At 38.0% G+C, this 17204-nt stretch overlaps 1 protein-coding gene across 1 annotated transcript in view; it reads left to right on the forward strand.

The window, feature by feature from the left end:
- The window catches only part of CDC42 (cell division cycle 42), a 45964-nt gene that overhangs the window by 18986 nt on the left and 9774 nt on the right, over positions 1–17204 (forward strand). Inside the window, exons 2-3 of the mRNA XM_040645923.1 lie at positions 9241–9395; positions 11943–12015. Of these exons, the coding sequence (XP_040501857.1) occupies positions 9291–9395; positions 11943–12015 (178 nt within the window). The 5' untranslated portion in view covers positions 9241–9290. The remainder of the gene's footprint in view (positions 1–9240; positions 9396–11942; positions 12016–17204) is intronic.

Consider the following 17204-nt stretch of genomic DNA (forward strand, 5'->3'; position numbering starts at 1 on the left):
ATTCTAATTTTATTTTTCAAATTGGAACGGGTACAGTTACTGAAAACCGAGGCAAACTGCTGATCATATTAAGCTTCTTTTGGATTTTTATTAGGGCAAATAACTTTGAGCAGTAGCTGTATTGCTTTGGCTTTTTGAATGAATGCCAGAGTTTTCTAAGATTATTTGCTGTTCACTGAGGACTCTGAAAACAAATTAGAAAATTCTGAAAGAATGGTCTTTATGTGGTTGGTTCTTTATTTGCTTGAAGTCTGAAGAGTTGGAAAAGAATATCAGGGTACATGGGTGTTAACAGTCTGGCTTTGGGCTAAGTCCTTTGCTTTTAGGCAAGAATATCTGCAAAATGATGGGGTTAAGTTAGTTCATGAAAGGGTATTTCAATTCTAAAAAAAAATTCTTGATATTTATTTTGGTTCTTTTATGTAGTATTGGGTGAACTCATATAAATTGACCTCTCAAACTTTGTTTGAAGCTTAACATTTATTTCAAGGTTTAAAAACATTCCTCTTACAGTGTATTGTTTGTTCTGGGGGGAGAAAGGTAATTATGATGGAGGTAATTATAATAGGAGAACCAAACAAGACGATGTGTTAGAACACGTGCATACATATGAATGCATGGGGTACATCTCTGTAGTTTGAGTAGTTTGTTTTTTTTTTAAAGATTTTATTTGTTTATCTGACAGGGAGAGATAGATAGCCAGAGAGTACACATGGAGGGGGAGCAGCAGGCAGAGGGAGAGGGAGAAGCAGACTCCCGAGTAGGGAGCCCGCTGAGGGGCTTGATACCAGGATCCTGGGATCATGACGTGAGCTGAAGGCAGACACTTAACCGTCTGAGCCACCCAGGCGCCCTGTAGTTTGAGTACTTTGTTTTGGGTTACTTAACGATCACATGGGCAGATGTTTTAAAAACTACGCTTCGCATGTGCTGCTATAACTTACAGCAGAAAGTTATATAAAGTACTCTCTGCAGTGACTGGGTTTGATTGAGGACAGACAGCTGGTGCTGATTTTATTCGTTCTATCTAATCCTGCAGCCGCACCATTCACTAGGTAAGGAAGGCTTGTGAAATTCAGGGTCACTGTTGCTTGTGTAGTGCCGCCTCTTTCCTGTATCCTAGGTATGAAAATGAGTTACTTCAGGGAGAAACATATTTAGAACAAAAACATTATTATTTTTGGTGTATTTCACGTTACTGTGAAAATAGTGTCTTTTTTTCTGATACCACTTCTGTCAGTTCAATTCTGACACTGACCCTAGAGTACAGACCCCACAGTTGAAGAGCTTATCCCACAAGACTGCTTCCATTTCAGGCCCCAGTTGTGAATGGGCTCCTCAGGCTGTCCACCTTTCTGCCTAACCTGTTCCCCTGACCCCCCTCAGGTTTGACAGTTCACTAGAATGACTTACAGAACTCAAGAAAATACATTTACTTAGTTAAGGATACAACTCAGTAGTCAAATGGAAGAGATGTATTGGACAAGCCGTGGGGTGGGGGTAGGCACAGAGCTTCTGTGTCCTTCCTCGGCATGGCACACTCCTCCAAGGCTTGTGTTCACCAACTTGTGTTCACCAACTTGCTCCAGATCTCTTTGTTCAAGAAGAGTTTTCATAGAGCTCAATCTCCAGTGGGCTTCCCAGCGCCCCTTCCTGAGGTTGGTAAAGTTCCAGCCCGTTAATCACTTGGTCTTTCTGGTGAGCAGTCCCTTCCCAAAGCTGTCTGGGGGCCCCAGCCTAATGTGGCCCTAAATTACATTAGGATAAACTCTTCTGTGGTGGAAGGGTCATTATGAAAGACAAAAACACTTCTGTCACCTAGGAAATTCCAAGGGTTTTAGAGCTCTGTACCAGGAACCCAGGCAAAGAGTAAACTTATTTTTACCACAGTGAAATTACCAGAAATTTTACTTGCTTTTCTTATCTATCTACCTATCTGTCTTTTCCCCTTTTTTTAACTTGCTTTTCATTCACTTTGTTTACTGTTAATATTGGACATAGTTTTATAATCTGATTGAGAATATACATTTTTTGCAAAAGATGCTCGTTATTAGCAAAACTTAATCTTCAAATCTTTTCATGCACTTTTCGTGCTTTGTGCCTAGAATGAACCACTGGGCATGGGACACCTGTAGCTAGGAGCCTCCTTTTCCCCCATATAGATCTTTTCCCTAGGGACTGGATTGTCTGGTGGATACTACAGAGAGGGTTCCATGGCTTCTTTAAATTTAGAGCTCAAGGACTCCAGAAAACTGAAGGGGGCTATAGTTCTGAGATGCCTAACAGGGAATTGGACCTCTAAAGCATTTAAGAACCTAGGAGATAGGGGTTTTAGTGTTGCTGTGTGGTGGAACAGTGGATACTGGGAAGGAATGTGGAAGATACACCTTATTTCACAACTTACTTTGCTTATGATTGGCAGAATCACTTTTTATGCTTAAAGTTGCCCAGCCCCAGTTCTAAGTGCTGGTACGATTGAACTTCAGTATTAAAGAGGGAGAGTGTTTAGTTATTGATGTAAAATAACTTTTCTAGCTGCTCTGGATGGCAAAACGGTAATTGGTACTACATAGCCTCTTTGCTGCTATAGCGATTTGACTTTTTAGAAAGGAAGCTAATATAGGATACAGACGTGTCTGGCCTAGTTATTTCCATGTTGCTGAAGCTGGTGTTGTATGTATTGCAAAGCCAAAGTCTTTTCCCTGGTTGCCTGCTCCCTCCCCATCTGTGGCTCATCTGCTGACTTTTTAGTACATGTCAAATGCTTTGTAGAATAGTCTTGATTGAATTGCAACTTGACCACCTTTGTAGTTACAGCTAAATTTGACTAATTTGTAGTAAGAACAATGAGTACTATAATTATTTTGGAAATAAAAAAATTTACGTGCTCTTTTCTAAGTGGGTTGGAATTGTTGCTGTTTTAAAATTTATATTGACTTAAAAGTGCCTTTACTCATTCAAGAGTAATAGCTAACATTTAGTAAGCATTTACTGTATGCCAGACACTCTTCTAAATTCTTTTTTTTTTTTTTTTAAGATTATTTATTTGACAGAGACAGCCAGCGAGAGAGGGAACACAAGCAGGGGGAGTGGGAGAGGAAGAAGCAGGCTCCCAGTGGAGGAGCCTGATGTGGGGCTCGATCCCAGGACCCTGGGATCACGCCCTGAGCCGAAGGCAGACGCTTAACGACTGAGCCACCCAGGCGCCCCTCTTCTAAATTCTTTACGTGTATTAATATATTCTATAAAGAAGGGAAAACCACCACAGAGAAGTTAAGTAAATTGCCTAAGGTCACATAGCTAGAGTGGTAGACCCAGTCTGACTCTTGAACTGGTGCTTTTAACAGGGGACCCAAAACCAGTTTCTGACAGATTGCTGAGCATAGGAAGCCTAAGAAATGGAAGATTTATGGGAATATAGAAAGGGGAAGAGCAAGGTCTCTCTTACTAATTCTTCCCTTCTCCCAATAAAATCTAGTCGTTGTCTGCAGGGTGAAGAAACAGGAAGTGAATTTAGCTCCTGTTTTTTTGCTTCCTCCTCTCCCTTCCTCTTGCAAGAGCTGGCAACTGTCATAGGTATAGACTTGCCATTCCATTTGCAGTGATCGTGTTTGTTTTTAATTACTGTCACTTCTCAGGAGAGGTCGTGAGAGGAGAGGTGGTGACTAGTATAGTGTTTAAGAGCAGGGGCTTCGCAGTCATACCACTCGGGTTTAAATTCCAGTTCTGCCATTAACTGGCGGAGTAATCTTGGCCTACTTAACTTTATTGAGCCTCACTTTTCTTACCTGCAAAATGGGGATAATATATTACATACTTCGTAGGGTTGTTGGGAGGATGAAATGTATAAAAATGTGAAGTATGTTTAGAACAGTATATACCACATAGTAAGTGCTATATAAGTATTTGCTCCTATTATTATTATTTGAGAACACTTTTAGGTTAAACCAGTTATTGAAGCACCTTCGAAGTATCTTGGTTCATGCTCTCTCAATATCTAACATGAGTTTTTCATTTTAAATATGTAAAATGCCTGGTTGATACAGCTAATTCATGTTGGTAATTTTGATTGTACCTTAAGAAATTCACTTCTAGATGATCTAATAAAATGCCAGTAATGTTTATCTTAGCTTAGATTCTTGTGTAGTCCTTGTCTTGCTATCATATAAGATAGTAGTTCTCAAACTTCATTGTGCATTAGGATTATGTAGGGAGTGTTGAGTCCTGATTTATTAGATTTGGGGTGAGGGTCTGGGAATCTGAATTGTTAACAGACCCATTCCAGGTAATTCTGGTGGTTTGATAATTTTGGAATTGCTGATTTACAGGCTAAATTCAAACATGTAGGCAGTGATGATTTGTATACTAAAAAACATTTAATTCACCATTTAACAATAGTGATTGATTCTATTCTCATACTAAATTACTTTGTTAACACCTGTTAGGTAACTTATATTTAGGAACTACTCTGTAAAATACAGAAATAAGATATAGGAAATACAAAAAGAAATAATACAGAAGTCTTCAGGTGAAGAAATATTTGGGTGGATTTCTAGTTTCATTTAATTTTTTTTTTTGTGTGTGTGTCATTAGCTTAAATAGCAAATATATTCAGTTCATCTTATGTTTTTGGTATACCTATTATGTGCAAAGTGTGAAAAGTTTTGATTAGGCAATAAATCTGCCAGTGTAAGTTTTGACTCACTGGATGAAAATAGGTGTGAAGTAGGATCGATTTAACTAGCACACTTGGTAGATGAATTTATGTATATTGAGTATGTGCTGTGAGCCATGAGGTCCTTTTATATTATTTAATCTTTATAACAACTGTTCACAGTGTTGACATAATTAGTTCTGTTTTACAAATGAGAACATTTAGGCAAAAAGAGTTAAGAACCTTGCCCAGGTCATTAGTAAGTGCTGAGCAGAGATTAAAGCGTAGAGTTTTCCTGACTTCAGAGTTAAGAAAATTACTATTATTTATAAATGAAGTTTATGTATTAGTGGTATTCTTTGCAACTTTTTAGGCAGGACACACAAAGAATGGCCCAGTTGCCTTGAGGGCTGTTTCTTCTGCTGGGACAGGAAAAGATACAGACTTCTAAAGTTCTCAAAGTGATAATGTTTGTTCAGTGACCTAGCCAAACTATATGCAGAGCACATCTCTGTTACTCGAATCTATTACCTTCCATTGGAAAATCTTAAAGATTGCCCTCAGAAAGTTTGTCATTTAGTTTTAATGAATTCGTGCTTAAGTATGCAGAGGGAGGAGGCACCTGGGTGACTTGGTTATGTGTCTGACTCTTGATCTAGGCTTGGATCTTGATCTCAGGGTCGTGAGTTCAAGCCCTGGGTATGCTGGGAGTGGAACCTACTTAAAAAAAAAAAAAAAAAAAAAGAATGCTGAGGGATTTATGAGCCCATTTGAAATAGTGTTACCTGTGTTCCTAAACTTAATATTGTGGATTTCTTCTAGTACAAATTGTGTTGTATCCATATGTTTTACTTTACAGTTGAAAGTTTCCTGGTGGCCAGAATGATCTCTCTTCTCTCTCTCTCTCTCTTTTTTTTTTTTTAAGATTTGTTTATTTGAGAGAGAGAGAGAGAGAGAGAGAGTGAGTGGCAGAAGGGGCAGAAGGAGAGAATCTTCATGTAGACTCCCAGTGGAGCATGGATCCCATCGCGGGGCTGGATCTCACAATCCATGAGATCATGACCTGAGCCAAAATGAAGAGTTGGGCACTTAACCGACTGAGCCACCCAGGCACCCCAAGAATGATATCATTAACATTTTCTTGCTCTTGCTGGTATCAGAGAGGGGTACTGCATTTAAGGTTTCCACAGAAAGAACCAGTTTTCTAAGACTGCTATTTGTGAATGGGCTGCCAAAGGCAGCTAATTTTGGTGGAATTTCCAAATATGTTTATAATATATAAAAAAGGGAATTCAGTGTGAATCAGATTTAAATTATTCTTTTTAAATACAGTTATTAATGAAAGCTCTTTTTTGGAATGTTTTAGACCAGCTCCAACCTTGTCCTTCACGGCTTGTGATAGTTGTGATTTAGCACATGAGGCAGTCATCTTCATAGCTCTGATCATGGGAACTTTTCATTCTCAGTTTCTTCTTTCTTCTTCCCTAGGGAATCTTAATGAAAATTTTAAGAAACAGTGGCTCTTCCTCCACTAGATGTTTCAAGCTTATAAGTGGCCTGTTGATTTTGTATTTGCTTGTTAGTATGGGTTATAAGTCTTAAAAGAGAATACCAGATACTGATTGAAGATAAGGAGCTTCATGGTTAGGGATGACAATCAATTTGATTTCAACCACAATTAAAATTTAGAAGGAGCATTTATCTTAGATGTTTTTGAGACAGTCTCAGAAGTGGTCAGCTTTACTGTAAAGTTACTTGATAAATCCAGATACTTCTAGAATTTCAGTGATTCTAAGACATGTTTCTCCCACATTTAACACTTCTAAATTTAGGGTGTATTTAAAAATCATTGGCTTCTTACAGTCAATGAAATACCGTAATTAGGATATCAGTTCTGCTGCTGTAACAGAGAAATCCAAAATACTAAGGACTTAATGAAAGAGAAGTTTTTCTTTCTTGTGTAAAATTCCTGGAGGCAGTCCAGGGCTGGCCCGTCCTATTGTATTACTCATCCTTAACGTGTAATTTGTGTCTTGTGGTTCAGTATGACTGCTTCAGCTCTCATCATCGCGTCTGCATTCCAGCCTACAGGCTGGAACAGGGAGACTATTCGCCTTGCTTTTAAGGCTAGTCCTGAAGGTTGCATCCATCATTTCCTCTCCCATTAATCACAGTGGTCACATCCAGCTGCAAAGGAATTGAGGAAATGTAGTCTGTGTTTACTGGGGACCATATACTTAAATGAAAATTCTATTACTGAAGAAGAAAGGAAGAAGTGGCAGACTGCTAGCAGTCTGTGCCACAGTGGCAACTGTTACTTTCTGCCCAGTGTTCATGATTAAACTCTACGTAAAAAAGTCACCTGGTAATAATGATCAGGAGAAATAGAATGTGTAAGAACTGAACTTGCAATAGATTTGTAGGCACCTGGAAAATATTCTGTAGAATGATCAGAACTCTCTGCTTACCTTTCTTTTCTTCACTGTGAATTGAGAAGAAATTCTGCAGAAGATCTTATTTTATTTTTTTTACCAGAACATTAAGCTTCTTTTCAGCGGTAGATTGAGGAACCAGGAGAAGACAGCTCTTCCTCTTTCCTCTTCTTTATTATTATGTAAAAGACATTCTTTAGGAGTAATTCTCTATAATTAGCACTCAGTGTGCTTAAGTATTTTGATAAATAATTTTGATTTAGTTTAGGGATTAAGATCTTTAACCTTTAATGCTGTATTAGTATGAGTGCTTCTTTAGTGCATCATAAGGAAAAGGAAAGGAACAAGATAAAAGGAGGTTAAAGAGAAATAAAATCAGGATGATTTTGATGAGAAATGGGAGAGTGTATATTTTGTGTAAGTTACTCCTAATATATGTACAGAGATGTTAACAAGCATTTATAGCTCATTATGATTAAGAGTTGTGATGGGTACTGTAGGACTAAGTAGGCATGGCATCCTAGCTCAGTTAGGTGGTTCTCACATTTTTATGTTTAGTAAGGTGGCGGTTCTGGCCAACAAGAAATTGCAACTCCTTCAGGACTGTAATTGAAATAGGACTTTATCTCAAAATGCAGGTATATAGGGCATGATGTTTCTTTTTTATTCTCCCAGAAAAACTTCAAAGGCTTCTGGCTCTTGGTTTCAGCTCAGGTCATGATCTCAGGGTCCTGGGATTGAGCCCCATGTTGGGCTCCATGCTCAGTGGGGAGTCTGCTTGAGGGTTCTCCCCCTCTTCCTTTGCCCCTCCTCTGCGTGCACGCACTCACTCTCTAAGATAAAGAAATCTTAAAAAAAAAAAGTTTTCATTGACTCTAAGATGCCATTTATCCTGATTTCTTAGATGTCAAAATGTGGGGGGAAAATGACTGGTAATGATTTTAAGAATCTTTCAGTAAAGACATGTTCTGTTTTTTGTTTGTTTATTTGTAAAAGATTTTATTTATTGGGGGGGGGCACAGGTTGAGGGGGAAGTGCTGAGGGAGAGGCAGAAGCAAACTCCCTGCAGAGCAGGGAGCCTAATGTGGGGGTCCGCCCCAGGATCCTGGGATCGTGATCTGAGCCGAAGACAGATGCTTAACCAACGGAGTCACTCAGGCACCCTGATTTTAGAGATGTTTAAATGTGAAAGCAACCATCTCTGAACTGATGAAATACAATAAATCTTTGGTGCATTTGTAATCAATAGCTTCTTAGAATGGAGGACTACAATAAGAGACACTAATTGTATCTGTTTATAAGTCAGTGTGCCTTAGAGTGATCTGACTCTTTGTTATAAAAATGTAGGTTTTGGCCTCTTCGTGCCATGAATATTGAGTTAGTGACTAGGCAACATGGTGTCACAATAGCTGCTGAGACCAGGGATCACCCTGATCTTTGTCCAATTCCTCATATTGCTCTTCTGTTACAAGGGGTTGGTGGTGGTGCTCTGTAGCTTGTTGGTTACATCCTGGGTAACTGTAGTTCTAAGATCGGACAAATGGACCATTCTTTAAATCAGTGACTTCTGTATTGCAGTCTAGGACACATACACACGTGTGCACATGCAACTGAAGGAAAAGTTTCACACAGTCATACCTGGCACACTACATGGAATTCATTCTGAAATAGCCTCTTCTCTTTCTTTTTTTCTTTTTAATTTTTTTATTAGAGCACATGTGCAGTGGGGGAGGGGCAGAGAGAGAGGGAGAGAGAGAATCCCAAGTGGGCTCCATACCTAGCACAGAGCTCAACACAGGGCTTGATCTCACAACTTTGAGATCATGACCTGAGCCAAAATCAAGAGTCGGACACTTAACTGACAGGTGCCCCCTTCTCTTTCATTATAGAAATAAATATGCTGCTCTTAACACTACTTTGGTCTTTAAAAAAAAGAACACTTTACGTTGAAAACAACCAGGGATCAGAAACTTAGCAAATTGACTCTTATTTGTTATCGTGATTTTGAGGTAGTCACTATTTCTCTTTTTAGGTTCTTTCAGCCACAGTAGTTGGGGTGCTAGTTTGTTCTTGCTCTGAATGAGTGAATCTCTTGCTAGTAACAGAAAAAAAAAATCACTACAAATGAAACAAATATCCTTTATCTTTTTGTAGGTCATCATCGAATTTGAAATATTTAAAGTGGATACAAAACTGTTTCAGCAATGCAGACAATTAAGTGTGTTGTTGTGGGCGATGGTGCCGTTGGTAAAACATGTCTCCTGATATCCTACACAACAAACAAATTTCCATCTGAGTATGTACCGACTGTAAGTATAAAGGCTTCCATCTGTTAGTGAAATGTATTCTATTTGGATATCTTTTGAAAACTCTGTGTGTACTGAAATTTTTCTGTTGTCTGCCTTTGTGTCCTGTTTTTAAAGATCTTCTCATGGGTAAATTATATACACTTTAAAATTAACTGAAAAATCAGTGAATAGTCAGAAGGGGTGATAGAAGGGTATGCAAGAAGTGCTGGGAGACCACACTCCAACAGACAAGATTCTAAAGAGTGGTGGTCTCAGTTTGGAGAAGTATGCTCTGTGTCTTAGAATGAGGTGACCTTCCACCCCCACCCCCCCCCCGCCCGTTAACTTGGCCAGTGGGTAATCAGAGCTTGGAGGTCTGGGATGCGTTTTGGGGTCTTGTAACTTCAGAGAAAGTAGTATGTGTCTCCACTTATTCTCCTTAGGGGATAGAAGAGGATCTCATGGAGCTGTTGTCTTAGCATTAATGGAGTTGCAAATTGGTTTTTAAGGGCAGAGACCTGTTTTTGTTTTGAGAACACTAGCAGAAGCCTTTGGGGGTCCACTCCTTAGAAGAGTAGAGGGAAAATGGGAATAATAAAGATAATGAAGTGAGAGAGAGAAGAGTTATTTGGAGTAACACTCACTTGTGGAAGAACATGTTTGGGGATCCACTGTTTGTCCCAGGTTGGGTGACCCAACCCAGTGGTATAATTACGTTAAACACAGATGTTCCCTCAGTGATTCAGGCCAAGCTAGGGTTGGCCTGGCTTGCAGTGACCACCTCTGTTAAGTGAGTTATTTTAGGGGTTATGAAGAACCTATATATGGGTAATATGGGATTAGTATTGTTTGGCAATAAAAAGAAAGAAAATGTATGAATACTTTAGGTTAATCTTAAGAGACATGAACATTGTGAAGAGGCTGAATATAGGTTAAGAGTTTGGTGATTATGTTTAATTAGAATTGACAATCTGTAATATCCCAAAGCAGATAGAGTGATTGAGGTAGGCCAAGACTGTAGGAAGCAGGAAGGTTAGGTTTCTTGGATGGGGAGAATTTGAAGGTATAATTAAATATGAAATCATATTTTTGGGGTTGGCCCATTTGGGGACAGGGTAAGTGAAAAGTTCTGAGGTTGAGAGGGACTTTTAGGGGACTTTCAGAGATACATGAATCTTGTTTCAGAGTGAGGACAGCTATTGGAATTTTGGCATTTCAGTCTCCATTAAAGTTATTTTCTTGTAAACATGGTTTCTGAGTCTGTGTTATGACTTTGGTCATGAGGTTCTGTTTAAGGGGGCTAGTGGGTGTTTCATATATGTATTTGTATGTGAGTCTCTGGAATAGGGTTAGGTATGACTTAAATAATCTATGTGGTTGAGAGCTTAACCACATTCTTTATAATTTTCTGTGTTCTTGTTTGTTTTTTTTTTAAAGATTTTATTTATTTGAGATTGAGAGAGAGAGGGGGAGAGAGAGCAAGTGTGAGCAGGGGGCAGAGGGGGAGAGGGAGAAGCAGACTCCCTGCTGAGCAGGGGGTGGGCTACGGGACTTGATCCCAGGACCCCAGGATCATGACCTGAGCCGAAGGCAGACGCTTAACTCTCTGAGCCACCCGGGTGCCCCTTCCTTGTTCTGTTACCAAGAACTGACTTTCCTTTAACTACCACGCCCCATGCCCTTTCTTCCACTCTTGTTTACATTTAAACAATCCATCAAAGCCTGAACCAGAAAGTTAGAGTTAGATGAAGCCGGGCTGATCTGAAAATGTAACATCCTTCTAGTCGGAAAGATTGCTTTTCATTTGTCAATTCAGAGCAATCCATGAATTAGTATTGGGTCTTTTTCCATTTAGCGCCATTACCTCCCATTTTCACAAATTATTTAGCACAAGCAATATTAGTATATACTGAGTTTGTCATGGGTTTTACAGTTTTTGCAAATAAAAGCATCTGGTCACAAAAGATCTCTTCAGTCATGTGGTTTGTATCCAGTAACATAAGTTTTATTCATGAAATCTCAACAAATAATCGCCAACCTTTTTTTGGACACTTGCCTTGACCTTGAGGGAACCTTTATTTCTCTCTGATGGTCTTATTTGTAACAAGGCGCTGCTTGTCTTGAACCCTGAAAGGAAGATTATCATGAATCTAGGATATTTAAATTCTAGATGAAAATGAAATGGTCTATGAAGAATTAATTTCTTAGGAATCAGATTGAGCGTTAAGATAAACTATAAACTTATTGTCTCAAAGTTTTAAACTTGAAGAGGATCGTTTTATATAGCTCGGGGACTCTACTTCTTTGATACCTCTAGCTTTTTTGTGGCTTTTAATCCAGGCTGCTGGGGTAGAACAGACCTCCCAGAATAAGTCCCCCATCACTTTTTCCCAAGAATCATTTAGTTCATGCAAGGACTTAGTTGGCAAGGTTGGTTATATAAGAATCATATGGACTAAGAGAGGAATTAAGTCTTAGAGAGGAAATATTGCCTTTACTTAAGAGTTGTCCTATCCCATTTTGACCATCCCCTTGCACACTAACGATGTTGTATTTTTGTGTTTTTAGGTTTTTGACAACTATGCAGTCACAGTTATGATTGGTGGAGAGCCATATACTCTTGGACTTTTTGATACTGCAGGTGAAAACTTGATGTCTTTTATGTTTTAGTCTCTAACTATTAACAGTTGCTGGTTGTGTGCCTTTTTTTGTGGACATTTTGGGAAACTAGCATATTAGCAAAGCACTTGCCTTTTGTTGATACTTAGGATCGAATATTGTGATGGCCCGATGCTTGACTCAGGAGGCAGCCCCGGACCTGGAATCGCAGTAGGAGTGTGGAGTTCCTTGGGTGGATGGTGTGGAAGGAAGTAAAGTAGAGTGAGAGCAGAGTACATTAGGCAAACTGGATTACCACTCTCTGAAATTTGAAGGCTTATTTAGGATTTGTGTCTGTATAATAACATGTGCAGACAGCTTCTTGTAGAGATAGTTTGTTATATTACCTCTGAAAATGCTTTGAACATGAACCAATACCTCGTTCACATTATTGACTTTTGTGGTCAGCTTTTGAAATTTCAGGAGTAAATTGCTTTCTTCCTTACGTGTACCCAATTCCTCAGTGTTATTTCCTCGTTTTAACAGGGGCTGCACATCTTAATTTCTGACTTCTCTCTCTGCAGTCTCTGTTGTTATCAGCTTAATTAGCCAAAGGAAAATTTCAGAAAGATAACATTTTCATATTTAGGAATTCTCAGTGGTTCACTTTTTATGAGTTACCCTCTCCCTGTCTGCCAGCTGACCTACTGCTCTGACGGAGTAGGTTATACTACTCACTTTGAGGGACTGTCTAGGTTTAGTTGGGAGGGTGAAATGGAGAGACAGTAGGACAGTAGTAAGCAGTTCAGCTTAGAGATCAGTGGCTTTCTACTGGTGGTTTAGGCCTTTCAAATGTTTATGAATTAAATTACAGGAGTAACGGTATCCTGGAGGAAACTTAGAAAAAGTAGTGACCTATTCTTTGCGATAGGTGAGGGATTTTTCTGTGTTTATATGTGCCCTTGGAGGCAATGTATATGCAGAAAAAAGATAATTTATGGCCTCCTGGGGTTGAAAATTAACTTAAAATTTTATTTTTAATTTTCAACTCGGTATTTAACCAGTATTTTGTTTTTTAGCTTTAGTCAAGTATATAATACAGTAGAATTCAGTCATTTTAAGTGTTCAGTTGATCAGTTTTACTGATTATACAGTCATGTAACCTCCACCATAATCAAGGTCTATCACTTAAAACACTTCTTCGTGCTCTTTAAGAGTCCCTTTTTGATTTGGCCTCAGGCAGCCACAGCTTTGCTGTCGTTGCAGTTTTCCTTTTTTAGAATTTTATGTAAATGGAATCCTATACTAATACGTAGTCTTTTGCGCTTGATCTCTTTCACTCAGCATCATGCTTTTGAGATTCATCTATTTGTATGTATCAGTAGTTTTTTCTAATTGCTGAGTAGTAGTCCATACTGTGAATATAGCACAGTTTGCTTATCTGTCTATAAGTTGGTGGACGTTTGGGTTCCAGTTTTAAGTTACTGTGAATAGTGTTGCTGTGTGCATTTGTATACAAGTCTTTGTATGGACATATTTTATTTCTCTTCAGTATTTAGTTTTGGAGTGGATGAGCCTTTAAATTTAGTTGTACAACGTAATAACATTTTTTATTAAAATAGTCACTTTTAAGAAATCATTCTCAAGGTGGCCAAGGGTCCTTTGATTAATACTGGTTTATTTAACTTATTTGATAAGACTTTACTCCCAATCAGCCTCATTTACAACTGTGTTAAATATCTTCCGGCACTGTAAATTGGATTTATAAATTTAATATATTCAGTTTTCTGTTTTAATCAATTTGCTTGACCTGACAAGTGAAGCATTCCCAGGCTTTTATATACATGGCCTCAGGTAGCCTGATAACTTATGATTTCCTGTATTTATGTTTTAATTTATCATAAACAGTATTATTTATAACCTTTATAACATTCTCAACATTTTTCAACAAAAAAGTCCTGAGGTGTTAAGATCAGTTACTCAGTTACACATTTTAAATTGGAATGACAGAATAAATCTATCATGTTCTTTAATATGGCAGATTATTTTAAATATTCTAGGCACTGCATGTTAAATAAGGGTAGATTATTCCTAAATGTGACTGAAAATTAGCAATAATAGTATTTGATTTATTTCGTCTTTATATTAGATTCTGGATCTTTCTGGGGGTTAAAAAACATTCACTAAGGAAATTATTTTATCAGCCCATGCAAGTTGGGGGGTTTCCGTCTTCACTAATGAGGTCACTATAAGCCAGAGGTTTTTTTTAGGTTTTTTGTTGTTGTTGTTTTTGTTTTTTGACAGGCATTGGAGAATTGGGGCAGTAGGCATCCCTAGTGAGTCTCTGTCTTTGACACACTCGGGGAGACTTGTATCCTTCTACAGAGGCCTTAATCTCAGAGTCCCTGTCCCTGGTTCAAGTCATGTGATTAACTTAGTTTTCTTTCTGCTAAAGCTTTCATCCCCACTGAGATGGCCTTGGATTGTTTGATTGTGTTTAATCTGCTGGCTTTATGTCCTATTGTTCTGAATTCTTTTTTTTTTTTTTTTTAAAGATTTTATTTATTTATTTGACAGAGATAGAGACAGCCAGCGAGAGAGGGAACACAAGCAGGGGGAGTGGGAGAGGAAGAAGCAGGCTCATAGCAGAAGAGCCTGATGTGGGGCTCGATCCCAGAACGCTGGGATCACGCCCTGAGCCGAAGGCAGACGCTTAACCGCTGTGCCACCCAGGTGCCCCTGTTCTGAATTCTTTTTATAGCATTCCTGTCTCACCTCTGGCTACAATTCTCTCTCTCTTTTTTTTAAGTGTGAAACAAAAACTGACAAGGGAGAACTATACTTCTCATACAAAGTCTCTAAACAAAGCTAATGGGTTATGTATAAGGGGTTCATGAGGTGCTGGCTGCAGCTCTTACAGATACATTTAATACCATTTAAGATCAGAGATAGGTGGCACCTGGCTGGCTCAGTTGGTGGAGCATGTGACTCCTGATCTCAGGGTCATTTAAGCCTCAGGGTAGTTTAAGCCCCAGGTTGGGGGGGTAGAGCCTACTTATTTTTTTAATTAAATAATTAAAGAATTTTTTAAATTTATTTTCAGTGATTTATTAAAAAATTTTTTTGAGAGAACAAGCAGGGAGGAGGGGCAGAGGGAGAGAGAGGAGCAGATTCCCTGCTGAGCAGGGAGCCTGACTTGGGGCTCAATCCCAGGACCTGGAGATCGTGACCTGAGCCGAAAGCAGACACTTAACTGACTGAGCCATCCAGGAGCCCCTCTTTTTTTTTTTAATTTAAAAAAATTTTTTTAAAGATTTTATTTATTTGTCAGAGAGAGAGAGACATTGAGATTGAGCAAGCAGGCGGAGCAGCAGGCAGAGGGAGAGGGAGAAGTAGGTTCCCCGCCCAGCAGGGAAGCCTGATGTGCGAGTGGATCCCAGGGCTCTGGGATCATGACCTGAGCCGAAGGCAGACACTTAACCGACTGAGCCACCCAGGTGTCTCTAGAATCTACTTGAAAGGAAAAAAAAAAAAAGATTCCGTGTAGGGCTCTGTCTCTGTCTCACAGCTTTTATTTCTGTCTCTGTGTTCACGACACTGAATTTTTGTTCATGAGTTTCCCCCCCAGTTCTTTTCTTTTTTTTTCCTTTCACATGTTGTACTGTTTTGTATTTTGTTCTTTATTTAGCTTTTTTTAACTTAACATCTTTATCATGTTAAGTTGTATAATCGTTGTTTTGTTGTATAATCATCACCGCACGGTCCATTCCTTTCTATGTCAGACTTTTAAATGTTACTCTTTATTACAAAGATGCAGGTTTTACTTACAGGGAAAAATAATAAAAACGTAGATAAAAAATGAAAAAGCATCTGTATTCAGAGACAGTCATGTCTTAGTGTACGTCCTAAACAGAGCTCTTCCTGTAACGCTCATTGTATTTATCCTTAGGGAGAGGGGATATTATTATTTTCTCCCCCTCTCTTTACCTTCCTTTTTCTCTTAAAACAATATGGTGATGTCTCTCAAGGTTGTGCTTGTCTGTCCTAGTCCTCATCGTGACACAGTCTGTCGTATGGCAGATCACACCACAGTTTAGTTTCTTTTGTTAATGTTTGGGGTCTGTTTGCAGTATTTTGTATTATATATATATATATATGTTTTTAAAGATTTTATTTTATATATATATATATGTTTTTAAAGATTTTATTTTATATATATATATGTTTTTATATATATATATGTTTTTATATATATATATGTTTTTAAAGATTTTATTTTATTATTTTTTATTATATATATAATATATTATATATTATATATTATATATGCTTATTATATATATTATATGTTTATATATATGTTTTATATATACCATATATGTTTATATATATTATATATAATATATAATATATTATATATATTATATATGTTTATTATATATTATATATGTTTTTATATATTATATATAATATATTATATATGTTTATTATATATATTATATATGTTTATATATATATGTTTTTAAAGATTTTATTTTATTATTTATTTATATATATATATATATATATATATATATGTTTTTAAAGATTTTATTTTATTTATTTGACAGAGAGAGAGACAGCCAGCGAGAGAGGGAACACAAGCAGGGAGAGTGGGAGAGGAAGAAGCAGGCTCCCAGCAGAAGAGCCTGACGTGGGGCTCCATCCCATGCCCTGAGCCGAAGGCAGACGCTTAACGGCTGAGCCACCCAGGCGCCCTGAACATTTTTATATTTTAACACACATTCTTTTTTGTCTTTTTTTTTTTTTTTTTAAAGTAAGCTTCATGCCCAGCATAGAACCCATTGTGGGGTTTGAACTCACAATCCTGAGATGAGATCAGGAGTCAGGCTCTTAACCGACTGAGCCACCCAGGCACCCCCTTTTTTGTCACTTTTTATCCTGATTCAGTTTCGGACTTACAGAAAAGTTGCTAGTACAAAGAACTCCTTACGAGACTCACCAGTTCTTAATGGTGTGACTTTCTCTTGCTCTGTATGCATGTTGTTTTTATTTCCAAACCATTTGAGAGTAAGTTGAATACATTATGCCCTTTTGCTTTTTAATGCTTCAGTGTATGTATTTCTTAAGAGCAAGGATATTCTCTCACAGTATACTTATCACATTCAGGAAATATAACATTATATATAACATTTTAAATTTTTATCTACAGTCAGTGCCTAAAAATGTCCC

This window comes from Ursus maritimus, unplaced genomic scaffold (assembly GCF_017311325.1).
Source record: "Ursus maritimus isolate PB19 unplaced genomic scaffold, ASM1731132v1 scaffold_32, whole genome shotgun sequence".
Lineage (NCBI taxonomy): Eukaryota > Metazoa > Chordata > Mammalia > Carnivora > Ursidae > Ursus > Ursus maritimus.